Source organism: Aphelocoma coerulescens, chromosome 31 (assembly GCF_041296385.1).
Source record: "Aphelocoma coerulescens isolate FSJ_1873_10779 chromosome 31, UR_Acoe_1.0, whole genome shotgun sequence".
Lineage (NCBI taxonomy): Eukaryota > Metazoa > Chordata > Aves > Passeriformes > Corvidae > Aphelocoma > Aphelocoma coerulescens.
The window spans coordinates 1,458,371-1,485,155 of NC_091044.1; the positions used below are offsets into that span (position 1 = coordinate 1,458,371).

At 64.8% G+C, this 26,785-nt stretch overlaps 3 protein-coding genes across 3 annotated transcripts in view; 2 read left to right on the forward strand and 1 right to left on the reverse strand.

Annotated features, from left to right (window-relative positions):
• Positions 1-1,552, forward strand: part of LOC138100310 (RNA-binding protein 10-like) — a 10,539-nt gene extending 8,987 nt beyond the window's left edge. Inside the window, exon 6 of the mRNA XM_068998122.1 lies at positions 1,503-1,552. Coding sequence (XP_068854223.1) covers positions 1,503-1,552 — 50 coding nt within the window. The remainder of the gene's footprint in view (positions 1-1,502) is intronic.
• A 1,646-nt stretch (positions 1,553-3,198) lies between these two features.
• Positions 3,199-4,457, reverse strand: LOC138100311 (uncharacterized). Its single transcript, XM_068998123.1, has 2 exons — positions 4,121-4,457; positions 3,199-4,090 (listed from the first exon to the last, which is right to left on the reverse strand). Exons 1-2 carry the CDS (start codon positions 4,345-4,347, stop codon positions 3,199-3,201), a joined length of 1,119 nt encoding a protein of 372 aa, XP_068854224.1. The 5' UTR covers positions 4,348-4,457.
• A 6,324-nt stretch (positions 4,458-10,781) lies between these two features.
• Positions 10,782-26,785, forward strand: part of LOC138100312 (filamin-A-like) — a 69,249-nt gene continuing 53,245 nt past the window's right edge. The window contains 10 exon segments of the mRNA XM_068998124.1: positions 10,782-11,085; positions 15,413-15,661; positions 16,791-16,888; positions 18,025-18,172; positions 18,735-18,853; positions 19,317-19,394; positions 20,382-20,544; positions 21,733-21,933; positions 24,120-24,257; positions 25,906-26,029. Coding sequence (XP_068854225.1) covers positions 10,794-11,085; positions 15,413-15,661; positions 16,791-16,888; positions 18,025-18,172; positions 18,735-18,853; positions 19,317-19,394; positions 20,382-20,544; positions 21,733-21,933; positions 24,120-24,257; positions 25,906-26,029 — 1,610 coding nt within the window. The 5' untranslated portion in view covers positions 10,782-10,793.

Consider the following 26,785-nt stretch of genomic DNA (forward strand, 5'->3'; position numbering starts at 1 on the left):
CAAAAACACCCCTAAAACACCCCAAAATCTGCCCCAAAACCGCCCCTAAACCACCCCAAAAACTGCCCCAAAACCACCCCAAAAACTGCCCGAAAACACCACCAAAACTGCTCCACAACACCCAAAACCACCCCAAAAAGACCCCGAAATCCCCCCAAAACCTGCCCCAAAATGACCCTAAAACCACCCCCAAAAACCGCCCCAAAGCTGCCCCAAAACCACCCCAAAACCACTCCTAAAACACCCCCAAAAGCTGCTCCAAAACACCCCAAAAAGACCCTGAAATCCCCCCAAAACCTGCCCCAAAAGACCCTAAAACCTCCCCAAAAAGTGCCCCAAAACCACCCCTAAACCACCCCAAAAATTGCCCCAAAACCACCCCTAAAGCACCCCAAAAAGTGCTCTGAAACAACCCCCAAAACCCGCCCCAAAAACTGCCCCAAAACCACCCCAAAATCTGCCCCAAAATCCCCCCGAAAACTGCCCCAGAATCACCCCAAAATCCCCCCAAATGACCCCAAACCCCCCCAAAAAATTCCCCAAAACCCCCCAAAAACTGCTCCCAAAATCCCCCCAAAAACTTCCCCAAAATCCCCCCAAAATCACCTCAACCCCCCCCAAAAAACTGCCCCAAATTCCCCCCAAATGACCCCAAAAAACCCCAAATCCCCCCAGTTTGTGGGATTTTTTTGGGGGGAAGGGAGTGGGATGTTCTGGGCTGGTTTTTTGGGGGGCGTTATGGGGTGGGGGGGCTCTTTTGGGGGGGTTTTGGGGATTTTTTGGGGGGGGAGGGGAATTTTAGGATTTTTTTAGGGGGGTCTTTTGGGGAGGGCGGGGAGTTTTGGGGTTTTTTTGGGGTTTTTAATAGTTTTTTAGGGTTTTTTTTTTAATTTTTGGGGGGTTTTTTTAGGGTTTTATGGGGCAGGGGGGCTCTTTTGGGTTTTTTTTGGGGGGGTGGGAATTTTGGGATTTTCTTAGGGTTTTTTTGGGTGGGGGGCCTCTTTTGGGGGGGTGGGGAGTTTTTGGGTTTTTTAGGGGTATTTTAGGTTTTTTTTTAGGGTCTTTTTAGGGTGTTTTTTGGGTGGGGGGGGCTTTTTTGGTAAGTGGGAACTTTGGGATTTTTTTTAGGGTATTTTGGGGGGGCTGGGTAGTTTTTGGGGTTTTTTAGGTTTTTTTTAGGGCTTTTTTTAGGGTTTTTTAGGGTTTTTTGGGTTGGGGGCTCTTTTGGGGGGGTGTGGAGTTTTTGGGGGTTTTTTGGGTTTTTTTTTAGGTTTTTTTTAGGGTGTTTTTCAGGCGGTGGGAACTTTAGGATTTTTTTTAGGGTATTTTGTGGGGGTGGGGAGTTTTTGGGGTTTTTTTAGGGTTTTTTGGGGTGGGGGGGCTCTTTTGGGGTTTTTTTGGGGGGGGGAGGAATTTTCTGGGACCAGCACCATTTTGGGATGGGGGGAGGGGGTCCCTTTTAACCCCAACCCCCCGTTTTTTCCCCCCAAATCCCCCCCCAGGACCCCAAATCCCCCCCCTCTCCCATCGCTTCCAGCCCCCCCCGGACTGAACCATTCCCGGTAAGTGCGGGGGGTGTGGGGGGTTTTTTTTTGGGATTTTTTTGGGGATTTTTAGGATTTTCGAGGTGGGGGGGGGCTCCCGTGGGACCTCCCAAATTCCTGGGATTTATTTTTGGGATCGGGGGGGGGGGTGGGGCCGTGGCGGGGGGGGGTCCACGAGGGTTTTCGGGCCCTATAAGGGCAGCGGATCCCGTGTTTATCCCAAACCCGCCGTGACTCAGCCCGAATTCCAACCCGGGGGGGTCCCGCCCCCCCCCGATGACGTCACTGCCCCCCCTCGATGTCCCCAATGTGTTCCCCCCCCCCTCCCAACCCCCCCCCCCTTTCCCAGCCCAAATTCCGGGCGGGATGAGATCATCGGGATGGGGCCGGGAGGGATTGGGGGGGATTTGGGGATTTTAGGGGGGGGGGGGAGAAAAAAGGGGGGGGAGGGGTTGGTGGAGCCCCCCCCCCCCCCGGCCCCTCCCCCCTCGGGAAATTTGGGATTGGGGGGGGGGGAAATCCTAAAAAAAAGGGGGAAATTCTAAAAAAGGAGAGAAATCCTAAAAAAGGGGAGAAGTCCTAAAAAAGGGGGGAAATCCCTAAAAAAAAGGGGGGAAATTCTAAAATAAAGGGGGAAATTCTAAAAAGGGGAGAAATCCCTAAAAAAGGGGGAAATCCCTAAAAAAAGAGGGGAACTCCTAAAAAAGGGAGAAATCCTAAAAAAGGGGGCAGTTCTAAAAAAGGGGGGAAATCCCTAAAAAAAGGGGGGAAGTCCTAAAAAAGGGGGGAAATCCTAAAAATGGGGTGAAATCCTAAAAAAGAGAGGAAATTCTAAAAAAAGGGGGGGGATCCCCCAAAAAAACCCTAAAAAAAGCAGAATTATCCCCCCCAAAAAAGCCTGGGGAGAGAATGAATCCTAAAAGAAATGAGGGGGGTTAAACAAACCCTAAAAAAGGGGGAAATCCCTAAAAAAAATTGGGGGAGGGGGGTAAAATCCTAAAAAATGGGGGGTGGGGGAGGTAAAAAAATTCCTAAAAAAGGGGGGAAAGTCCTTAAAAAAATTGGGGAGGGGGGAAATAAATCCCCAAAAAACGAGGGGGGGTTCCTAAAAAAGTGAATTTTTTAAAAAGAGAAATCCGAAAAAACAACAAAAAAAAGGGGAAAGGCCCCGACCCCCCCCCCCAAAACGCTGGGGAGGGAGGAATGTCCCCAAAATGTCCCCAAAATGTCCCCAAATGTCACCAAATGTCCCCAAAAAGTCATCAAATGTCTCCAAAATATCCCTGAGTGTCACTGAAAAGTCACCAAATGTCCCCAAATGTCCCCAAAAAGTCACCAAATGTCACCAAAATGACCCCAAACGTCCTAAAATGTCCCCAAATGTCCCTAAATATCCTCAAAAAGTCCCCAAATGTCCCCAAAAGTCACCAAATATACTCAAAATATCCCCAAATGTCCCCAAAAAGTCCCCAAATGTCCTCAAAATGTCCCCAAATGTCCCCAAAAAGTCACCAAATGTCACCAAAATGACCCCAAACATCCTAAAATGTCCCCAAATGTCCCCAAATATCCTCAAAAAGTCCCCAAATGTCTCCGAAATGTCCCCAGATGTCCCCAAATGTCCCCCCAAATGTCTCCAAAAAGTCCCCAAATGTCACCAAAATGACCCCAAGCGTCCTAAAATGTCCCCAAAAGTCACCAAATATCCTCCAAAGGTCACCAAATGTCCCCAGATGTCCCCAAAACGTCCCCCAGATGTCCCCAGATGTCCCCAGATGTTGCCAGGAGCCCCCAGCTGTGAGCCAGGGGTGTCTCTGCAGGTGGGGCAGGACCTGGCGGCCTCGGCTGTGACACGGAGGGGACAGAGCCGGGGAGGGGACACCTGGGCACAGCTGGGCACAGCTGGGACACACCTGGGCACAGCTGGGACACATCTGGATACACCTGGGACGCACCTGGACACAGCTGGGACACACCTGGACACAGCTGGACACAGCTGGGCACAGCTGGGGCACACCTGGACACAGCTGGGGACACAGCTGGGCACAGCTGGATACACCTGGGACACACCTGGGCACAGCACAGCTGGACACACCTGGGACACACCTGGGCACACACCTGGGCACACCTGGACACAGCTGGGGCACACCTGGGACACCCCTGTGTGTGTGTGACACACCTGCACGTGCCACCTGTGCCAGCCCCAATGTTGGACACGTGGCTGTGACAGCCCCGGGGACGTTGGGGAGGTGCCAGCCCTGTGCCACCTGTGCCGCTTGTGTGCCACCTGTGTCACCCCTGTGCCACCTGTGTGCCACCTGTGCCACCTGTGTGCCACCTGTGCCAGCCCTGTGCCACCTGTGCCACCTGTGTGCCACCTGTGCCACCTGTGTGCCACCTGTGCCAGCCCTGTGCCACCTGTGCCACCTGTGCCACCCCCAGCGTGTGGGACACAGGTGGCAGCGGCTCCGCCCCGTCCCTGCGCGTGTCCCCTGCACCTGCGGGGGGGGGCAGCGCCGGCCCTGAGCGCGTCACGCGTGTCACACCTGGGCCCGAGTGTGTCACATGTGTCACACCTGGGCCTGAGCGCGTCACACCTGGCCCTGAGTGTGTCACGTGTGTCACACCTGGCCCTGAGCGTGTCACACCTGGCCCTGAGTGTGTCACGTGTGTCACACCTGGCCCTGAGCGTGTCACACCTGGCCCTGAGTGTGTCACGTGTGTCACACCTGGGCCTGAGCGCGTCACACCTGGGCCTGAGCGCGTCACGCGTGTCACACCTGGGCCTGAGCGCGTCACACATGTCACACCTGGGCCTGAGCGTGTCACACCTGGCCCTGAGCGCGTCACGCGTGTCACACCCGGCCCTGGGTGTGTCCCTGTGTCCCCCCCGGTCCCTTTGTGTCCCCCCCCCCCCCCATCCCCGGTTCCATCACGGCTCTCCCGCCTCACCTGTGTGCTCTCGTTTGTGGGGGAGGGGGCGTGGCACGGTGTGGGCGTGGCCCTGAGCCCACCCAAGGGGTGACGCTGTGTGTGGGGGGTGGCCCCGAGGGTGCCACAGGTGTGGGCGTGGCCCAGGTGTGGGGGTGGCATTGGGGGCGTGGCCAGGTGTGGGTGTGGCATTGGGGGCGTGGCCCAGGTGTGGGTGTGGCATTGGGGGCGTGGCTCAGGTGTGGGTGTGGCATTGGGGGCGTGGCTCAGGTGTGGGTGTGGCATTGGGGGCGTGGCCAGGTGTGGATGTGGCATTGGGGGCGTGGCCCAGGTGTGGGTGTGGCATTGGGGGCGTGGCCAGGTGTGGGTGTGGCATTGGGGGCGTGGCCCAGGTGTGGGTGTGGCATTGGGGGCGTGGCCAGGTGTGGGTGTGGCATTGGGGGCGTGGCCCAGGTGTGGGTGTGGCATTGGGGGCGTGGCCCAGGTGTGGGTGCGGCATTGGGGGCGTGGCCAGGTGTGGGTGTGGCATTGGGGGCGTGGCCCAGGTGTGGGTGTGGCTCTGGGGGCGTGGCCCAGGTGTGGGTGTGGCCTTGGGGGCGGGGCCCAGGTGTGGGTGTGGCACTGGGGGTGGGGCCCAGGTGTGGGTGTGGCATTGGGGCGTGGCCCAGGTGTGGGTGTGGCCTTGGGGGCGTGGCCCAGGTGTGGGTGTGGCCCTGAGCCCACCCAAGGGGTGACGCTGGGTGGGGGTGGGGGTGGCCCCGAGGGTGCCCCAGGTGTGGGCGTGGTCCCGTGGGCGTGGTCCAGAGCATCGTCGTCACCCCAGCCCTAATGAAGGCTCGTTAATGAGTCCCTCGTTAATGAAGCCGCATTAAAGAGCCCCTGTTAATGAGCCCCCAAAATTCACCCCCAGAGCGGGTCCCTGTTAATGACTCCTTGTTAATGAGGCCCTGTTAATGAGCCCCCCATTAACGACCCCCTGATAATGACCCCCCCTTAATGAACTCCCCAGACTTCCCCCCATTAATGATCCCCCCATTAATGAACCCCCCAATTAGTCACCCTGCTTTTAATTAGCGCTATAATGAACCCCCCCAGAACCCCCCCCGAATAACGACTCTTTCCTTAATTAACCCCCCGGAACCCCCCCGCCAGTGACCCTTTCCTTAATTAACCCCGTAATTAACCCCCCACCGCCCCCATTTCCCCTCCCCCCCCGTTATCGGGGCCCGTCCGGAGCTTCCGGGGCCGCCCCGACTTCCTGAGCCCGGAACGGGGGGGGGGCACAGCCCGGGGGGGGTGGGACACCCTATAGGGGCTGGGAGCCCCCATAGAACCCCATAGAACCCCACAGAGGGCCGGGACACCCTATAGGGGCTGGGAGACCCCATAGAACCCCATAGAACCCCACAGAGGGCTGGGACACCCTATAGGGGCTGGGAGACCCCACAGAACCCCACAGAGGGCCGGGACACCCTATAGGGGCCTGGGAGACCCCATAGAACCCCACAGAGTGCCGGGACACCCTATAGGGGCTGGGAGACCCCATAGAACCCCACAGAGGGCTGGGACACCCTATAGGGGCTGGGAGACCCCATAGAACCCCATAGAACCCCACAGAGTGCCGGGACACCCTATAGGGGCTGGGAGACCCCATAGAACCCCACAGAGGGCCGGGACACCCTATAGGGGACTGAGAGACCCCATAGAACCCCACAGAGGGCCGGGACACCCTATAGGGGCTGGGAGACCCCATAGAACCCCATAGAACCCCACAGAGTGCCGGGACACCCTATAGGGGCTGGGAGACCCCATAGAACCCCATAGAACCCCACAGAGGGCCGGGACACCCTATAGGGGCTGGGAGACCCCACAGAACCCCACAGAGGGCCGGGACACCCTATAGGGGCCTGGGAGACCCCATAGAACCCCATAGAGTGCCAGGACACCCCATAGGGGCCTGGGAGACCCCATAGAACTCCACAGAGTGCCGGGACACCCTATAGGGGCCTGGGAGACCCCATAGAACTCTGTGGGACCCTATAGAACCCCATGGGACCCTATAGAGTCCCACAGAGCACCGGGAGACCCTACAGAACCCTGTGGGGCCCTATAGAGCCCTGTGGTGCCTGGGAGACCCCATAGAACCCCATGGGACCCTATAGAATCCTGTGAGACCCTATAGAGCCCTATGGGGCCTGGGAGACCCCATAGAACCCCAAAGAGTGCCGGGAGGCCCTATAGAACCCTGTGGGACCCTATAGAGTCCTATGGGACCCTATAGACTCCCGTGAGACCCTATAGAGCCCTATGGGGCCTGTGAGACCCTATAGAACCCCATAGAGCGCTGCAGACCCCATAGGGCCCTATAGGGCCCCATGACACCGTCCAGGGCCCCGTGAGACCCTATAGAGCCCCTTAAAACCTATAGGGTCCCATGACGCTCTGTAGGATCCTATGGCACCCCATAGAGCTCCGTGACACCCCATAGGGCCCTGGGGGTCCCTCCTGCCCTATAGAGCCCCATAGGGCCCCGTGACACCCCATAGGACCCCATAGAGCCCTATAACACCCCATAGAGCCCCATAGGACCCCTGACACCCCATAGAGCCCCATAGAGCCCTATAACACCCCATAGAGCCCCATAGGGACCCTGACACCCCATAGGGCCCCTTGACACCCCATAGAGCCCCTGACACCCCATAGGATCCCATAGGGCCCTGGAGCACCCCATAGAGCCCCATAGGGACCCCTGACACCCCATAGGACCCCATAGAGTCCCTGACACCCCATAGAGCCCCATAGGGCTCCGTGCTGCCCCACAGGACCCTGTGCCACCCTACGGGACCCCAGGACACCCCACGGGCCCCCCACCCTACAGATCCCCTCTTGTGCCCTACAGAGCCCCCACCCCTCCCTATGGGGTCCCCCTAAATCCCCCCCTCACCCCACGCCCCCCCCACGCCCCCCCCACCCCATAGGGGGTCCCCCAGCCCCCCACCGCCCCCCCTCCCCCTCCCTGTGGGGTCCCCATCAATCCCCCCCCCCACGAGACCCCCCCCGGACCCTCCCCAAATCCCCCCCCCCCGCTTTAAGGGGTCCCCGTGACCCCCAGAAACCCCCCCAGAAACCCCCCCCGGTCCCCCCCCGGTCCCCCCCGGAGCCCCCCCGGTCCCCCCCGGTCCCTCCCGGAGCCCCCCCGGTCCCCCCCGGAGCCCCCCCGGTCCCTCCCGGAGCCCCCCCGGTCCCCCCCGGTCCCTCCCGAGCCCCCCCCGGGCCCCCCCGGTCCCCCCCGGTCCCTCCCGGAGCCCCCCCGGTCCCCCCCGGGGCGGGGCTCGCTCCGCTCGTTACCAATTAAGGCTCCGCGCGCGCCGCGCGAGCTCCCGGTACCGGCACCGCCAGGGCGCGGGGCCACCGGGACCCCAGGAGCGCCGGGACCACCCCGGGACCACCGACGGGACCCCCCCCCGGGACCACCGACATCCCCCCCCGGGACCACCGGCACCCACCCCCGGGACCGGCACCGCCAGGGCGCGGGGCCACCGGGACCCCTCCAGGACCACCGGGACCACCAACATCCCCCCCGGGACCCAGCCCGGGACCACCGACACCCCCCCCGGGACCACCGGGACCCAGCCCCGGGCCCCCCCCCCCCGGTAGTGGCCACCCATCCCCGGCACCGGGACCCCCCGGACCCAGCCCGGGACCACCGGGACCGCCAGGTAAGGAGCCCCCGGCAGCGGCACCCCCCGGGACCCCCCGGGACCCCCCGGGACCCCCCGGACCCCCGACCCGCGGGGACCCCCCCGAGCCCGGGCTCGTGGGGTGTGGGGGGGCTTTGGGTGGGTGGGGGGCACGAGGGGCACCCCGAGTTTTGGGGGGGGGCGGGAAAAGAAACGACCCCAAAATGGGGTTGGGGACCCCCAAATGGGGTTGGGGACCCCAAAACGGGGCTGGGACCCCAAAATGGGGCTGGGGGGCCCCCTGTGAGGGGCTGGGACCCCCAAATGGGGTTGGGGACCCTAAAATGGGGCTGGGACCCCCTGTGAGGGGCTGGGGGACGCCAAAATGGGATTGGGGACACCCTGTGAGGGGCTGGGGACCCCGGAATTTGGGGAGGGCCAGCGGGGGGAGGGGGTCCCGGGGGGGTCCCTTCGGGGGGGGCTCGGAGGGGTCCCGGCTGGGGGGGGGCGGGGGGTTTGGGGACCCCTCGGTGCGGGGGGGGTCCCTCATTCTGGGGGTCCCTCGGTGGGGCTGCCCTGGGAGACCCCACAGAGCCCCAGAGGGCCCTGGGGGACCCCATAGAGCCCGTGAGACCCCACAGAACCCTATGGGGGCCTGGGAGACCCCACAGAGCCCGTGAGACCCTATAGAACCCTATAGAACCCTATAGGGGCCTGGGAGACCCCACAGAACCTGTGAGACCCCATAGAACCCTATAGGGGCCTGGGAGACCCCACAGAGCCCGTGAGACCCCATAGAACCCTATAGGGGCCTGGGAGACCCCACAGAGCCCGTGAGACCCTATAGAACCCTATAGAACCCTATAGGGGCCTGGGAGACCCCACAGAACCTGTGAGACCCCATAGAACCCTATAGGGGCCTGGGAGACCCCACAGAGCCCGTGAGACCCCATAGAACCCTATAGGGGCCTCGGAGACCCCACAGAGCCCTACACGGACCTGGGAGACCCCATAGAGCCTGGTGAGACCCTGTAGAACCCTATAGGGGCCTGGGAGACCCCACAGAGCCTGACAGGGACCTGGGAGACCCCATAGAGCCCTATAGAGCACCGTGAGACCCCATAGAGCCCCCACAATACCCCATAGGACCCCAGGGGTCCCTCCTGCCCCACTGAGCCCCACAGGGCCCTGGAGCACCCTATAGAGCCCCACAGGGACCCAGGACACCCCATAAAGCCCCATAGGGACCCCTGACACCCCATAGGGACCCAGGACACCCCATAGAGCCCCATAGGGCCCCTGACACCCCATAGGGGCCCTGCCACCCCACAGGGCCCCACAGGGCTCCGTGCTGCCCCACAGGACCCTGTGCCCCCCTATGGGACCCCAGGACACCCCACAGCCCCTCCCCCATGGGCTCAGGGGGTCCCCCGTTATTGGGGTCCCTCCCCGGGGCGCTCCCTCACTCCGGGGGTCCCTCATTGTCGGGGTCCCCCAGTATTGGGGTCCCTCATTTTGGGGCTCCCCCGTTATTTGGGGTCCCTCATTTTGGGGTCCCTCATTACGGGCTCCCCTCATTTTGGGGTGCCCCCGTTATTGGGGCTCCCCCATTCTGGGCTCCCCCATTATTGGGCTCCCTCATTTTGGGCTCCCCTCCCTATGGGGGTCCCTCATTTGGGGGCTCCCCCGTTATTGGGGCTCCCCCAGTATTGGGCTCCCTCATTTTTGGGTCTCCCCTCATTTTGGGCTCCCTCATTATTGGGGCTCCCTCATTATTGGGGTCCCTCATTCTGGGCTCCCCTCCCTATGGGCTCCCCGTTATTGGGGCTCCCCCAATATTTTGGGGCTCCCCTCATTATTGGGGTCCCTCATTATTGGGGTCCCTCATTATTGGGGTCCCTCATTTGGGGCTCCCCCCCTATCGAGGCTCCCCCAGACGAGAATTCCCAGGGGCTCCCCCCATCCCCGGGGGTCTCCCCCTCTCCCTCTCCCCCTCCTCGAGGGTCTCCCCCTCTCCCTCTCCCCCTCCTCGAGGGTCTCCCCCTCTCCCTCCCCCCATCCTCGGGGGTCTCCCCCTCCCCACGGGGCTCCCCCGTTCCGACCTCCCCCCCTCCTCGGGGGTCTCCCCTCTCCCTCCCCCCATCCTCGGGGGTCTCCCCCTCTCCTGGAGGGTCTCCCCCTCTCCCTCTCCCCCTCCTCGAGGGTCTCCCCCTCTCCCTCTCCCCCTCCTCGAGGGTCTCCCCCTCTCCCTCCCCCCATCCTTGGGGGTCTCCCCCTCCCCACGGGGCTCCCCCGTTCCGACCTCCCCCCCTCCTCGGGGGTCTCCCCTCTCCCTCCCCCCATCCTCGGGGGTCTCCCCCTCTCCTGGAGGGTCTCCCCCTCTCCCTCCCCCCATCCTCGGGGGTCTCCCCCCCTCCTGGAGGGTCTCCCCCTCTCCCTCCCCTCCTCCCCGGGGGTCTCCCCCTCTCCCTCCCCGGGGGTCTCCCCCTCTCTCACCGCCCCTCCCCCTGTCCCCGCAGCCTCCCCGCCCCCCGCGCCGCCCTCCGCCCGCCCCGCGCCCCCTCCCCACGCCATGAGCGCGGCGGGCGGGCGGGGCCGCGCCCCGGAGGCGAGCGCGGAGCCCGGAGCCGCGGCCGAGATGCCGGCGACCGAGAAGGACCTGGCGGAGGACGCGCCCTGGAAGCGGATCCAGCAGAACACCTTCACCCGCTGGTGCAACGAGCACCTCAAATGCGTCCAGAAGCGCGTGGGCAACCTGCAGACGGACCTGGGCGACGGGCTGCGGCTGATCGCGCTGCTCGAGGTGCTCAGCCAGAAGCAGATGGGCCGCAAGTACAACGCGCGCCCCACCTTCCGCCAGATGCAGCTCGAGAACGTCTCGGTGGCGCTGGAGTTCCTCGAGAGGGAGAACATCAAGCTCGTGTCCATCGGTGAGCGGCGCTTTTGGGGCTGGGGGCGTCGCGCGACCACCGACCCCCGTCCCCCCACCCCCACCCCCCCCCTCCTCTTCCTCCCATCCCTTCCTGCCTGTCTGTCCGCGGGGTTTGGGGAGGGGGTGTGGGGGGTGAGGGGGAAGGGGAGCGGTTCGCGGTGCTGGGGAGAGTCTGAGGAATTGGGGAGGGGGCGTGCGACCACCGCCCGTGGGGTTGGGGGGTGGGGGGGTTGGGTTTTTTTTGGGGGGGGGGAGGGGGGGAAAGGGGATCGGAGCTGTTGGTGTTGGCGGATCGTCTCCGAGAGGGGCTCGGAAATTGGGGAGGGGGCGTGCGACCACCGCCCGGGAGAAGGGTGGGGGGCGGTGGGGGAGGCGGGGGGAGTTGGGGTTTTTGGGGAGAAAGGAGAGCGGGGTGGGTTCCGTCGGGGGAGAGGAGGTGGAAAGCCCCCCGAGCGGCCCTGGAAATTGGGGAGGGGGCGTGCGACCACCCCCCGGCAAAGTTTGGGGAGGAGGCGGTGGGAGAGGAAAGGGTGGAGGAGGAGCGGAGGCTTGGGGAGAGTCGGAATTTTGGGGAAAAAAAAAAGGAAATCGGAGCGGTTCGTGCCGCCCAAAAGGCGGTGGGGCCGGCTCTGAGAGGGGCTCGGGAATTGGGGAGGGGGCGTGCGACCACCGCCCCAAAAAAGAGCGTGGGGTTTGGGGCGGAGCGGGAGTTCCGGAGCGTTGAAGTTTTGGGGGAAAAAAAGAAGGAAATGGAAGCGGTTTGTGTGGGTGGGGAGGGGGCGGAAAGCCCCCCAAGAGGGTGTTAGGAATTGGGGAGGGGGCGTGAGACCACCCCCCAAAAAAGTCCGGGGGGTGCGAGGCGTGATGGGGGGGGAGTGGGAGTTCCGGAGTTTTGGGGCAAAAGGAGATCGGAGGAGTTTGTGTTGATGAAAAAGCGCGGAATTCCCCCCAAAAGGGGCTCGGAAATTGGGGAGGGGGCTTCGGGAAGACTCCCGGACACCAGGAATTTGGGGAGGGGGCTTCGGGAAGACCCCCGGACATCAGAAATTTGGGGAGGGGTCCGCTGGGGGACCCCCGGCCTGCAGAGAAAGGGGAGGGGTCCCTGAGAGGGGAAGGGCGGAGCGGTTCGTGGTGGTGAAAAAGCGGCGGATTCTCCCCAAAATGGGCTCGGAAATTGGGGAGGGGGCTCCTGGAGGAGCCCAGAGATGGGGGGGGCCCGTTGGGGGACCCCAAAAAACGGGGGGGTTCCGCTGGGAAACCCCCAGACCCCAAAAATTGGGGAGGGGTCCCCCCCGAGAGGGGAAAGATCAAACTGGTTTTAATGGTGAGGAGGGGGCGGGACCCCCAAAAAAGGTCCCAGAAATTGGGGGGGGGGGGCTCCTGAATGACCCCAGAAATGGGGGGGGGCTCCTGGATGACTCCAGAAATGGGGGGGGGGTCCGCTGGGAGACCCCCGGACCCCAAAAATGAGGAGGGGTCTCCAGGAAGGGGAGCATCAAACTGGTCCCAACTGGAGAACGGGGAGACCCCCCCCAAAAAGACCCCAGGAATTGGGGAGGGGTCTTTGGGGGGACCCCAAAATTGGGGGGGGAGTCCTGGAGAGGGCGAACCCCCCTTGATAATTGGGGAGGGTCCCGGAGGGCGCAGGGACCCCCCCCAAATAAAGCCCTGGAGTGATAAGGGGGGTCCTGGACCCCTCCCCTTTATGGGACCCCCCCAAGAATATTTGGGGGACCCCCCCCCACATTTAGGGCGGAGCTTTGGGGACCCCTCCCCCCAAAATTCCCCCCTGGAGGGGTCCGGGAGACCCCTCCCCACCCCGGGGGGGCTCCCCCCTTTTCGCAGGGCCCTGTTTGGGACCCCCCCTCAGTTTGCGGCCCCTCCCCAATTTAGGACCCCCCCCACCCCCAATTTGGGGGACCCCAAAATCGAAGGGGGGGGAGGGTCGTCCGGCCCCTCCTCCCACCGCAGGAATTTGGGGAGGGGGCGCCGCTCGCGGGGCTCGGGGGGGTCCCGGGGGGGTCTCGGGGGGTCCCGGGGCTTTTGGGGGGGGGGTCGCGGGGGGCGGGGCTGGGGGCGGGGCCTCGGCGGTGGCCGAGCCCTTATAAGGCCAAAAAATGCTGGCGCGGGGGGGGGAGGGGCCGGGGCCCATCCCCCACCCCGGCCACGCCCCTCCCCCTCCCCCCCAAAATCCGCCCCCAACCCCCCCCAACCCCCCCCAAAGCGCGGGGCGGGGCCGGGGCGCGGCCCCTCCCCCCAAAACCCGCGCGAGGGGGGGCGGGGAGCGGGGGGGACCCCCCGAGACCCCCCGAGAGGCCGAAGGGGATTTGGGGACAGCCGGGAGGGACTCGGGGGCGCGGCCGGGACCCCAAAAACCCCACACGGGACCCCAAACCCGTACCGGGAGCTGGGACCCGGCCCCGACACCCCGAAACCCCAAAAGGGACCTGCGGCCACCCCAAAAACCGCGCGGGGGGGGCGGGGCCGCGCCCCGAAACCCCAAAACCCCAAAACCAGTAACGGGAACTGGGAACCAGCGCTGAGAACCCGAAACCACTCGGGGGGTGTGGGGACACGCCCGAGACCCCAAAAACCCCAACGGGGACTCGGGGACACTCCCGGACACCCCGAAAGCGCTGGTGGGGACTTCAGCCCCACCCTGACACCCCAAAAACTGTTACTGGGGACTGGGGACCCACCCCGAGACCCCAAAAACCCCAACAGGGACTCGGGGACACACCCGAGACCCCAAAAACCCCAACAGGGACTCGGGGACACACCCGAGACCCCAAAAACCCCAACGGGGACTCGGGGACCCACCCCGAGACCCCAAAAACCCCAACGGGGACTCGGGGACACACCCGAGACCCCAAAGCCCCAGAAGGGAGCTGGGGACCAACCTGGACACCCCGAAACCCCAAAAGGGGACTTGGGGACCCCCTGTGACACCCCAGGAGGGACTTGAGGACCCTCCCAGACGGCCCTAAAATCCCCGCAGGGATTTGGGGACTCACCCGAGACCCCAAAAAAAGCCAAAAGGGGCCCCGGTGTTCCCAATGCCCTCCTGAGTGCCCCCATTGTCCCTGACACCCCCGTTCCCCCCGTGTCCCCAACACCCCAAACACCCCAAAAACCCCCAACACCCCAAAGTTCCCAACGTCCCCAATACCCCAAACACCCCAAAGTTCCCAACGTCCCCAGTGTCCCCAACACCCCAACACCCCAAACACCCCCAATGTCCCCAGTGTCCCCAATATCCCAAACACCCCCAAAACCCCAAACGTCCCCAGTGTCCCCAATACCCCAAATGCCCCCAAATGTCCCCAGTGTCCCCAATACCCCAAATGCCCCCAATACCCCAAACACCCCCAGTGTCCCCAATACCCCAAACACCCCCAAAACCCCAAATGCCCCCTGTACCCCAAAACCCCCAAGGCCCCGTGTGCCCCCTCCGACAGCAGAGCCAGCGGGGACGGGAGCCTGGGGCTGCTCCTGCCCTGCTCCATCCCAGTGTTCCCAGTGCCGCCAGTGCCCCCAGTGCCCCCAGTGTCCCCCCAGTGTCCCCATTTCCCCCAGTGCCCACCCAATATCCCCCCAGTGCCCCCCCAATGCCCCCGTGTGCCCCCCAGTGCCCCCCCAGTATCCCTCCAGTGCCCATCCCAGTGCCCCCCAACACCTCCCAGTGCCCATCCCAGTGCCCCCCAATGCTCCCAGTGCCCATCCCAGTGCCCCCCAACACCCCCCAGTGCCCATCCCAGTGCCCATGCCAACACTCTGTGTGCCCCCCAGTACCCCCAGTGCCCATCCCAACACCCTGTGTGCCCATCCCAGTGCCCATCCCAGTGCCCATCCCAGTGCCCCCCAACACCCCCCAGTGCCCATCCCAGTGCCCCCCAATGCTCCCAGTGCCCATCCCAGTGCCCCCCAACACCCCCCAGTGCCCATCCCAGTGCCCCCCAGTGCCCCTGTGTGCCCCCCAGTGCCCATCCCAGTGCCCATCCCAACACTCTGTGTGCCCCCCAGTACCCCCAGTGCCCATCCCAACACCCCCGTGTGCCCCCCCAGTGCCCATCCCAGTGCTCCCAACGCCTTGTGTCCCCATTTCCCTCACTGCTCCCCTAGTGCCCCCAAGGCCCCAATGCCCCCCAGTGCCCCCCAGTGCCCCCCCAATGCCCCCCCAATGCCCCCCCAGTGCCCTCCAGTGCCCCCCCAGTGCCCCCAACGCCTTGTGTCCCCATTTCCCCCACTGTCCCCAGTTTCCCCAGTGCCCCCCAATGCCCCCAGTGCCCATCGCAGTGCCCCCCTCACCCCCCGTGTGCCCCCAGACAGCAAAGCCATCGTGGACGGGAACCTGAAGCTGATCCTGGGGCTGATCTGGACGCTCATCCTGCACTACTCCATCTCCATGCCCATGTGGGACGAGGAGGATGAGGAGGAGGCCAAGCGCCAGACGCCCAAGCAGCGCCTGCTGGGCTGGATCCAGAACCGCCTGCCCCAGCTGCCCATCACCAACTTCAGCAAGGACTGGCAGAGCGGCCGCGCCCTGGGGGCGCTGGTGGACAGCTGCGCGCCCGGTGAGGGGCACTGGGGGTGCTGGGAGTACTGGGATGGGCACTGGGGGCGCTGGGAGCGCTGGGATGGGCACTGGGATGGGCACTGGGGGCGCTGGTGGACAGCTGCGCGCCCGGTGAGGGGCACTGGGGGCGCTGGGATGGGCACTGGGGGCACTGGGAGCGCTGGGATGGGCACTGGGATGGGCACTGGGGGCGCTGGTGGACAGCTGCGCGCCCGGTGAGGGGCACTGGGGGCGCTGGGATGGGCACTGGGGGCACTGGGATGGGCACTGGGGGTGCTGGTGGACAGCTGCGCGCCCGGTGAGGGGCACTGGGGGTACTGGGATGGGCACTGGGGGCACTGGGGGTATTGGGATGGAACTGGGATGGGCACTGGGGGCACTGGGGGTGCTGGGATGGGCACTGGGGGCGCTGGTGGACAGCTGCGCGCCCGGTGAGGGGCACTGGGGGCACTGGGATGGGCACTGGGGGCACTGGGAGCGCTGGGATGGGCACTGGGATGGGCACTGGGGGCGCTGGTGGACAGCTGCGCGCCCGGTGAGGGGCACTGGGGGCGCTGGGATGGGCACTGGGGGCACTGGGATGGGCACTGGGGGCGCTGGTGGACAGCTGCGCGCCCGGTGAGGGGCACTGGGGGTACTGGGATGGGCACTGGGGGCACTGGGGGTATTGGGATGGAACTGGGATGGGCACTGGGGGCACTGGGGGTGCTGGGATGGGCACTGGGGGCGCTGGTGGACAGCTGCGCGCCCGGTGAGGGGCACTGGGGGCACTGGGATGGGCACTGGGGGCACTGGGAGCGCTGGGATGGGCACTGGGATGGGCACTGGGGGCACTGGGGGTATTGGGATGGAACTGGGATGGGCACTGGGAGCACTGGGATGGCACTGGGAGCGCACTGGGATGGGCACTGGGAGCACTGGGAGGGCACTGGGAGCGCACTGGGATGGCACTGGGAGCGCACTGGGATGGCACTGGGAGCACTGGGAGGGCACTGGGATGGCACTGCGATGGGCACTGGGATGGGCACTGGGAGCACTGGGATGGCACTGGGATGGCACTGGGAGCACTGGGAGCGCACTGGGATGGCACTGGGAGCGCTGGGAGGTGACGCTGTGCCCGTGCCCAGGGCTGTGCCCCGACTGGGACTCGTGGGACCCGAGCCGGCCCGTGGACAACGCGCGCGAGGCCATGCAGCAGGCGGACGAGTGGCTGGGCATCCCCCAGGTGCCACCCGGGACAGCGGGGACACCCTGGGGCACCCTGGGGACACCCTGGGACAGGCTGGGGACACCCTGGGGACACCCTGGGACACCCCGGGGACACCCTGGGGACACCCTGGGACAGGCTGGGGACACCCTGGGGACATCCTGGGGACATCCTGGGGACATCTGGGGCACCCTGGGGACACCCTGGGGACACCCTGGGGACACCCTGGGACACCCTGGGGACAACTGGGACACCTGGGGCACCCTGGGACACCTGGGGCACCCTGGGACACCCTGGGGCACCCTGGGGACACCCTGGGGACACCCTGGGACACCCTGGGACAGGCTGGGGCACCCTGGGGCACCCTGGGGACACCCTGGGCACCCTGGGACACCCTGGGGACACTCTGGGGCACCCTGGGACACCTGGGGCACCCTGGGACACCCTGGGGCACCCTGGGGACACCCTGGGGACACCCTGGGACACCCTGGGGACACTCTGGGGCACCCTGGGGACACCCTGGGGACACCCTGGGGACGCCCTGGGACACCCTGGGACAGGCTGGGGCACCCTGGGGCACCCTGGGGACACCCTGGGCACCCTGGGACAGGCTGGGGCACCCTGGGGATGTCTGGGGCACCCCGGGGACACCCTGGGACAGGCTGGGGCACCCTGGGGACACCTGGGACACCCTGGGGACAACTGGGACACCCTGGGGACATCTGCGGGCACCCTGGGACACCCCGGGGACACCTCAGGGACACCTCAGGGACACCCCGGGGACACCCTCCAGCCCCTCCCGCTGTCCCTGGCCCCGTTCGTGTCCCCTTGGGGCTCTTTCAGGGGTGGCACGAGGACCCCCGAGGTCCCCGGGTGTCACCCCCGAGGAGATCCCGGGATGGGTGGGGACACACCAGGGACCCCCAGAGCCCCCCAGGGCCCCTCTGGTGTCACCCCTGAGGCGATCGGGACCCCCAGAGCCCCCCAAGGCCCCTCTGGTGTCACCCCGAGGTGATCGGGGACCCCCAGAGCCCCCAGTTGCTCCCCCCATTGCTCCCCCCGTTGCTCCCCCTGTCCCGGGGCTGGTTTTGGGGTGGCACGAGGAGCCCCGGGCCCCGCTGGTGACCCGTGCCCGGCGTGCCCGGCGTGCCCAGGTGATCACCCCCGAGGAGATCGTGGACCCCAACGTGGACGAGCACTCGGTCATGACCTACCTGTCGCAGTTCCCCAAGGCCAAGCTCAAACCGGGGGCCCCCCTGCGCCCCAAACTCAACCCCAAAAAGGCCCGGGCCTACGGGCCAGGTGAGGGGGGGGGGTCCCCGACACCCCCGGGACCCCCAAATTTTGGGAGGTGGGACCGGAGGAGTTGGGGGATGGGAAATGGGGGACCCCGAAACTCAACCCTGAAAAGGCCCCGGGCCTGCGAGCCAGGGGAGGGGGGGTCCCCGAGACCCCCGGGAGGGGCGGGACCCCCAGGTTTGGGGGTGGGAGGGGGGTTTGGGACCCCTGGGGTGGGTCAGGGACCCCTGTGGGTGGGCTTGGGGCCCCCTTGGGTGGCTCTGGGAGGGGTCAGGGACCCCCAGGGTGGCTCTGGGACCCCTTTGGGACCCCCTTGGGTGGCTCTGGGAGGGGTCAGGGACCCTCTGGGACCCCCATTTGAGGCTGGGGTCCCGCAGGGATGGAGCCCACCGGGAACGTGATGCAGCAGCGTGAGGAGTTTGGGGGGTGCTCAGTGGGTTTGGGAGCCCCGGGGTGGCTCTGGGAGGGGTCAGGGACCCCCTTGGGTGGGTTTGGGACCCCCGTGGATGGGTTTGGGACCCCCGGGGTGGCTCTGGGACCCCCATTTGAGGCTGGGGTCCCGCAGGGATCGAGCCCACCGGGAACGTGGTGCAGCAGAGGGCCGAGTTCACGGTGGAGACGATCAGCGCGGGGCAGGGGGAGGTGCTGGTCTACGTCGAGGACCCCGACGGGCACCGCGAGGAGGTCGGGGGGCTTTTGGGGGGTCTGGGGGGTTTTGGGGAGGTCTGGGGGGTCCCCAGGAGGCTCTGTGGGTCGGGGTGGGGGGCTCAGGGTGACGGGAGTGGCTCTGGAGGGGCTCAGGGTGGGGGTCTGGGAGGGTTTTTAGGGGTCTGGGGGGGTCCCCAGGGAGCTTTTGGGGGGTTTTGGGGGGTCCCGAGGAATTTTGGGGACACCCGGGGGGAGTATCGGGGGTTTTTTGGGGGTCTCGGGGGGTTTTTGGGGGAGTTTTGGGGTGGGGGTCTGGGAGGGTTTAGGGGCGAGGGTCTCTCTCTCTCCCCCTCAGGGGTTTTTTGGGGACATTTGGAGATATTTTGGAGGGCGAGGGGGGGTTTGGGTTGGTTTTTTTTTTTGAGGAGTTTTGGGGGGGGGTCCCGAAGGATTTTGGGGTCCCCCCGGGGGGGTCTGAGCGCCCGTGACCCCTCCCCAGGCCAAGGTGGTGGCCAACAACGACAAGAACCGGACGTTCTCCGTGTCCTACGTCCCCAAAGTCACCGGCGTCCACAAGGTTTGGGGGTCCCGATGGATTTTGGGGGGGGTCCCGATGGATTTTGGGGGGGGCCCGCTTCATTTTGGGGGGGGCCCGCTTCATTTTGGGGGGGTCCTGATTGATTTGGGGCAATTTTAGGGAGAATTTTTGGAAATTTAGGAGGTCCTGAGGTCTTTTTGGGGGCTCCCAAGTGATTTTTTGGGGGGGAAGGGAGGTTCCTGATGGATTTTGGGGGGGTCCAGATGAATTTTGGGAGCTCCTGATTAATTTTTCGGGGGATCCCAATGAATTTGGGGGGGTCCGGGTGGATTTTGGGGGCTCCTGATTAATTTTGGGGTTCTCAGTTCAGTTTTGGGCAGGTCCCAAGGAATTTTTTGGGGCTTTCCAAGGCGTTTTGGGGGCTCCTGGAGCATTTTTGGAGGCTCCCGAGACATTTTTGGGGGGCCCCGATGCATTTTGGGGGTTCCCAAGGTGTTTTTGGGGCGTTTTGCGGCATTTTTGGGGCAGTTTCCCCCCTTCCAACTCGGCTGTTACTCCCCTGAGCCCTCTCCGTTGTCGGGGTTTTTTGGGGGGGTCCCTCCTGCTGAACCCCCCCCAAATCTGGGGGTCCCGATGCATTTTTTGGGGTTCCCAAGGCGGTTTTGGGGGCTTTCCAAGACACTTTGGGGGTTCCCAAGGCGTTTTTGGGACGTTTTGGGGGTGGTTTTGGGGCCTTTTGGGGTGTTTTTGGGGCTCTTTTCCCCCCTTCCATCTCCTCCTGCGGATTATTTCGGGGTTCCCTCCCCCAAATTTGGGAGTCCCGATTCATTTTTTGGGGTTCCCAAGACATTTTAGGTGCATCCCGATCCATTCTGAAGGGCTCTTGACCCATTTTCGGGGCGTTCTTGGGGCATTTTTGGGGTATTTTGGGGCAGTTTCTGCCGTTTCTCCCTCCTCTCCTCCTGGGGGTTTTTTCGGGGGGTCCCTCCCGGTGACCCCTCCCCATTTTTTGGGGTCCCCCCGCAGGTGACGGTGCTGTTCGCGGGCCAGCACATCGCCAAGAGCCCCTTCGAGGTGCAGGTGGGGCGAGCGGCCGGCGACGCCGGGCGAGTGACGGCCTCGGGCCCGGGCATCGAGCCCCTGGGCAACGTGGCCAACAAGAGCACCCACTTCGACATCTGCACCGCGGGTGGGTGCGGGGGGGGTCCTGGGGGGGTCCTGGGGGGTCCTGGGGGGTTCCTGGGGGTCCTGGGGAGTGCTGGGGGGCTGCTGGGGGTCCTGCGGGGGTGCTGCGGGGGTGCTGGGGGGGGTTCTGGGGGGTCCTGGGGGTCCTGCGGGGGTGCTGAGGGCGTTCTGGGGGTCCTGCGGGGGTGCTGGGGGGATCCTGGGAGGGTGCTGAGGGGTCCTGGGGGGCTTCAGGGGGGTCCGGGGGGGGTTCTGGGAGGGTGCTGAGGGTCCTGGGGGGCTTCAGGGAGGTCCTGGGGGGGTCCTGGGGGGTCCTGCGGGGGTGCTGGGGGGATCCTGGGGGGTGCTGGGGGATCCTTGGGGGGTCCTGTGGGGTTCTGGGGGGTCCTGGGGTGTCCTGGGAGGCTTCAGGGGGTCCTGGGAGGCTTCAGGGGGGTCCTTGGGGGGGCTTCAGGGGGTGCTGGGGGTGTCAGGGGGGTCCTGGAGGGTCTGGGGGGAGTCCTGGGGGGCTTCAGGGGAGTCCTGGGGGGTTCTGAGGGGGTCCTGGGGAGCTTCACGGGGGTCCTGGGGGGCTTCAGGGGGCTGGGGGGAGTTGGAGCATTGGAGGTTTGGGGACTCTGGGGGGGTTTTGGGAGGTCCTGGGGGGGTTTAGTGGGGTTGGGGGCTCCAGGGGAGTTGGAACTTGGGGGATTTGGGGGATCCTGGGGGGTTTAGGGGGTCCTGGTGGGTCCTGGAGGAGGGGGGGTCCAGGGGGGGGCTGGGGGGAGTTGGAGCATTGGGGGTTTGGAGAAGGTTTAGGGGGGCTTTGGGGGGTCTGGGGGGCTTTGGGGTCTCTCTGGGGGGTTTTGGTGTCTCTGGGGGGGATTTTTGGGGTCTCTCTGTATGAATTTGAGGAGGGGTCTCCATCCCCCCCCCGTTTCCCCCCCCAGGAGCCGGCCCGGGTGAGGTGGGGGTCTCTGGGGGGGTTTTGGGGTCTCTCTGGGGGAGTTTTGGTGTCTCTGGGGGGGATTTTTGGGGTCTCTCTGGGGGAGTTTTGGTGTCTCTGGGGGGGATTTTTGGGGTCTCTCTGGGGGAGTTTTGGTGTCTCTGGGGGGGATTTTTGGGGTCTCTCTGGGGGGTTTTGGTCTCTCTGGGGGGGATTTTTGGGGTCTCTCTGTATGAATTTGAGGAGGGGTCTGTTTCCCCCCCCCAGGAGCCGGCCCGGGTGAGGTGGGGGTCTCCATCGTGGACCCCAGCGGGCGCCGCGGGACCCCCGAGGCGGTGCTGGAGGATCGGGGGTCTGGGGGCTTCCGCTGCTCCTACAAACCCCAGAGCGAGGGGCTGCACCTGGTGCACGTCACCTTCGGGGGGGTCCCCATCCCCCGCAGCCCCTTCAGCGTCACCGTGGGCCAGGGTGAGACCCCCCCCCAAATCAGCCCCGGGGGGAGAGGGGAGGGGGATTGGGGGCGCCCACACCCCAAAATTTGGGGGCTCTCTCTCCTCTGATTCCCCCAAAATTTGGAGTCTCTCTTCTCTGATCCCCCCCCAAATTTGGGGTCTCTCTTCTCTGATCCCCCCCCTCAATTTGGGGTCTCTCCTCTGATCCTCCCCCCCAATTTGGGGTCTCTCTCCTCTGATTCCCCCAAATTTGGGGTCTCTCTCCTCTGATCTCCCCCCCCAAATTTGGGGTCTCTCTCCTCTGATCTCCCCCCCCCAATTTGGGGTCTCTCCTCTGATCCCCCCCCTCAATTTGGGGTCTCTCTCCCCCCCTCCCCCCCCGGGTGTCTCTGTCCTTCAGCCCCCCCAATTTGGGGTCTTTCTGCTCCCCCCGGGGGTCTCTGTGCCTGCCCCCCACCCCCCCACCCAAATTTGGGGTCTCTGTGCTTTTACCCCCCCCTCCCCACTCTGAGGGGGGGGTCTCTGTCCCTCAGCCCCCTCCAATCCGGGGGTCTCTCTGTCCTTCCTCCCCCCCCCATTTCGGGGGTCTCTGCTCCCCTCCCCCCCCCCATTTCGGGGGTCTCTCTCTGCTTTCCCGGGCCCGGTTTTTGGGGGGGGGTCCGGGGCTGTCGCTGCTTTTGGGGGGGGGTCTCGAGACCCCTCCCCGTGACTTTGCTCTGTCTCTCTCTGTCCCCTCCCTGTCCCCTCCTGTCCGTCTGTCCTTCCCTGTCCCCTCTGTCCCTTCCTGTCCGTCTGTCCCTCTGTCTCTCTGACCCCTCCCTGTTCCCTCTGTCTGTCCCTGTGTCCGTCTGTCCTTCCCTCTGTCCCTCCCTGTCCCCTCCTGTCTGTCTGTCCTTCCCTCCCCGTCCTTCTCTGTCCCGCTGTCTGTCTGTCCTTCCCTCTCTGTCCCTCCCTGTGCCTCTGTCCCCTCTCTGTCCCTGTGTCCGTCTGTCCTTCCCTCTCTGTCCCTCCCTGTCCCCTCCTGTCCGTCTGTCCTTCCCTCTCTGTCCCCTCTGTCCCGGAAGCGCCGCCCGGGGCCTCGTGGGGACCCCACTGACGGTGAGGGGGGGGGGCGAGGGGGAGGCCGGGGGGGGCTGGAGGGGCTGGGGGGGGTCCCCAAAACCTTTTGGTCTCTCCTGACCCCCCCCAAATCCCCCGAAAATCCCGCAAACATCTCCCCAAAATCGCCCCAAAATCCCCCGAAAATCCCGCAAACATCACCCCAAAATCACCCCAAAATCCCCCGAAAATCCTGCAAACATCACCCCAAAATCACCCCAAAATCCCCCAAAATCGCCCCAAAATCCCCCAAAATCCCCTGAAAATCCCGCAAAAATAATGCGAAAATTCCCCTAAAGTCCCCCTAAAAATCCCTCCAAATCCCCCAAAATCCCGCCAGAATACCGCCAAAATCCCACCAAAACCCCCCCCAAATCGCCCGAAATCCCCCAAAATCCCCCTAAAATCCCCCTCAGCCCCCCCCCCCCCCCGTCACCATCGGGGACCCCCGGACCTTTCCGACCCCCCCCCAAACCTCCCAAAATCCCCGTGATTTTTGGGGTCCCCTGGACACGGAGGGGGGGGGATTTTTGGGTGCCCCCTCCCCAAACCCCCCCTCCCAACCCCCTCCCCCCCTTTTCCTTCTCCACCCCCTCCCTTCCCCCCTCCTTTTTTTTTTGGGATTCCTGGGATTTTTTGGCATTTCCCGGGGATTTTTTGGGATCCCCGAACACTGGGGGGGGGGGGTGTGAGGTTTTTTGGGGGGTGCCAGACCCCCCCTCCCCCCCCTCAGTGATGACGCCCCCTCCCCAAACCCCCCCTCCCCCTCCCCCTTTTCTCACCACCTCCCCCTCCCTCTCCTCACCTGCTTTGTTTTGTAGGGGCGGATTTTTGGGGGTTTTTCGGGATCCCCGAACACCGGGGGGGGGGGGGTGTGAGGTTTTTTGGGGGGTGCCAGACCCCCCCTCCCCCCCCTCAATGACGACGCCCCCTCCCCAAACCCCCCCTCCCCAAACCCCTTTTCTCACCACCTCCCTCTCCCTCTCCTCGCCTGCTTTGTTTTGGGGGTGGATTTTTGGGGTTTTTTCGGGATCCCCGAACACCGGGGGGGTTTTTGGGGTGCCGGACCCCCCCTCCCTGACCGCCCCCCCGCCCCTCCCCCAGCCTGCACCCCCAGCGCGTGCCGGGCCGAGGGCCGGGGGCTGCAGCCCAAGGGGCTCCGGGTCAACGAGAGCGCCGACTTCAAGGTGCACACCAAGGGCGGCGGCAGCGGCGACCTCAAAGTCACCGTCAAGGGACCCAGTGAGCGCCGGGGGGGGGCCACCAATTTGGGGAGGGGTCCTCGGGTTTTGGGGAGGGGTCCTCGGGTTTTGGGGAGGGGGCTGGAGGGAGTTTTGGGGGGTTTTGGGGTGGTTTTGGGGGGGTTTGAGGGGGTTTGGGGAGAGCCCCTGTTCTCTCCCGAGGGACCCAGTGAGCGCCGGGGGGGGGGGCCACCAATTTGGGGAGGGGTCCCAGAATTTGGGGAGGGGTCCTCGGGTTTTGGGGAGGGGGCTGGAGGCGGTTTTGGGGAGTTTTGGGGTGGTTTTGAGGGGTTTTGGGGGGGTTTGAGGGGGTTTGGGGAGAGCCCCTGTTCTCTCCCGAGGGACCCAGTGAGCGCCGGGGGGGGGGGGCCACCAATTTGGGGAGGGGTCCTCGGGTTTTGGGGAGGGGTCCTCGGGTTTTGGGGAGGGGGCTGGAGGGGGTTTGGGTTGGTTTTGGGGTGGTTTTGAGGGGGTTTGGGGGGATTTGAGGGGGTTTGGGGACAGCTCTCTGCTCCTCCCGTGGGGTTTTGGGAGGGTCCCTGGGGGGGTCTCCGAATTTGGGGAGAGGTCCCTGAATTTGGGAAGAGGTCCCTGAATTTGGGGAGGGGTCCTCGGGTTTTGGGGAGGGGGCTGGAGGCGGTTTTGGGGTGGTTTGGGGGGTTTTGAGGGGTTTTGGGGGGGTTTGAGGGGGTTTGGGAAGAGCCCCTGTTCTCTCCCAAGGGACCCAGTGAGCGCCGGGGGGGGGCCACCAATTTGGGGAGGGGTCCCAGAATTTGGGGAGGGGTCCTCGGGTTTTGGGGAAGGCACTGGAGGGGGTTTTGGGTTGGTTTGGGGGGGTTTTGGGGGGATTTGAGGGGGTTTGGGGGGATTTGAGGGGGTTTGGGGACAGCTCTCTGCTCCTCCCGTGGGGTTTTGGGAGGGTCCCTGGGGGGGTCTCCGAATTTGGGGAGGGGTCCCTGAATTTGGGGAGGGGTCCTCGGGTTTTGGGGAGGGGGCTGGAGATCTTTGGGGGGGATTTGGGGGATCCCCAGGCTCTGGAGCAGAAGGATTTGGGGGATGGGCCCATTCTTGGGAGGGGTTTTTTTTGGGGGGGGGGGGGTTGGGTTTTTTTTTTAGGATCCCCTTTTTTTGGGGGTTCCCAGGATGATCCCGGTGTTTTTGGGGGGTGATCCCGGTGTTTTTGGGGTGATCCCGGTGGTTTTGGGGTGATCCCGGTGGTTTTTGGGGTGATCCCGGTGTTTTTGGGGTTCCTGGGGTGATCCCGGTGGTTTTTGGGGTTCCCGGGGGATGATCCCGGTGTTTTTGGGGGGTGATCCCGGTGTTTTTGGGGGGATGATCCCGGTGGTTTTGGGGATGATCCCGGGGTGATCCCGGTGGTTTTGGGGTTCCCGGGGGGTGATCCCGGTGTTTTTGGGGGGGTGATCCCGGTGGTTTTTGGGGTGATCCCGGTGGTTTTGGGGGGTGATCCCGGTGTTTTTGGGGGGGTGATCCCGGTGGTTTTTGGGGTGATCCCGGTGTTTTTGGGGGGATGATCCCGGTGGTTTTTGGGGTGATCCCGGTGTTTTTGGGGGTGATCCCGGTGGTTTTTGGGGTGATCCCGGTGGTTTTGGGGTTCCCGGGGTGATCCCCCTTTTCCCGCCCCTCCCCAGAGGGCCCCGAGCCCGTCAAGCAGAAGGATTTGGGCGACGGCTCCTTCGGCCTCGAGTATTTCCCCACCGTGCCCGGGAATTACTCGGTGGCCGTGACCTGGGGCGGGCAGCATGTGCCCCGCAGGTACTGGGAGCACTGGGAGGGACTGGGGGGCACTGGGAGGGAACTGGGAGGGGACTGGGAGGGACTGGGAGGGACTGGGGGGCACTGGGAGGGACTGGGGGGCACTGGGAAGGACTGAGAGGGACTGGGAGGGGACTGGGAGGGACTGGGGGGCACTGGGAGGGAACTGGAAGGGGACTGGGGAGGGACTGGGAGGGGACTGGGGGGGACTGGGAGGGCACTGGGAGGGACTGGGGAGGGACTGGGGGAACTGGGGGGCACTGGGAGGGACTGGGGGGAACTGGGGGGAACTGGGAAGGACTGAGAGGGACTGGGAGGGCACTGGGGAGGGACTGGGAGGGACTGGGGGGCACTGGGAGGGCACTGGGAGGGAACTGAGAGGGAGTGGGAGGGCACTGGGAGGGCACTGGGGGGCACTGGGGGGCACTGGGAGGGACTGGGTGCCCATTGGTGCCCATTTGGGGTTTTTGGGGCAGTTTTTGGGGTGTCCCTCCCAGCCCATTTGAGGTGGCACCTCCCGGGTTTGGGCACTGGGAGGGACTGGGAGGGACTGGGAGGGACTGGGTGCCCATTGGTGCCCATTTTTGGGGTTTTGGGGTCGGTTTTGAGGTTTTTGGGGTCATTTTGGGGGGTTTTGGGGCGGTTTTTGGGGTGCCCCTGACCCCCCCGTGTCCCCCCAGCCCGTTCGAGGTGACGGTGGCCCCCGAGGGTGGCACCCCCCGGGTTCGGGCACTGGGATGGACTGGGAGGGACTGG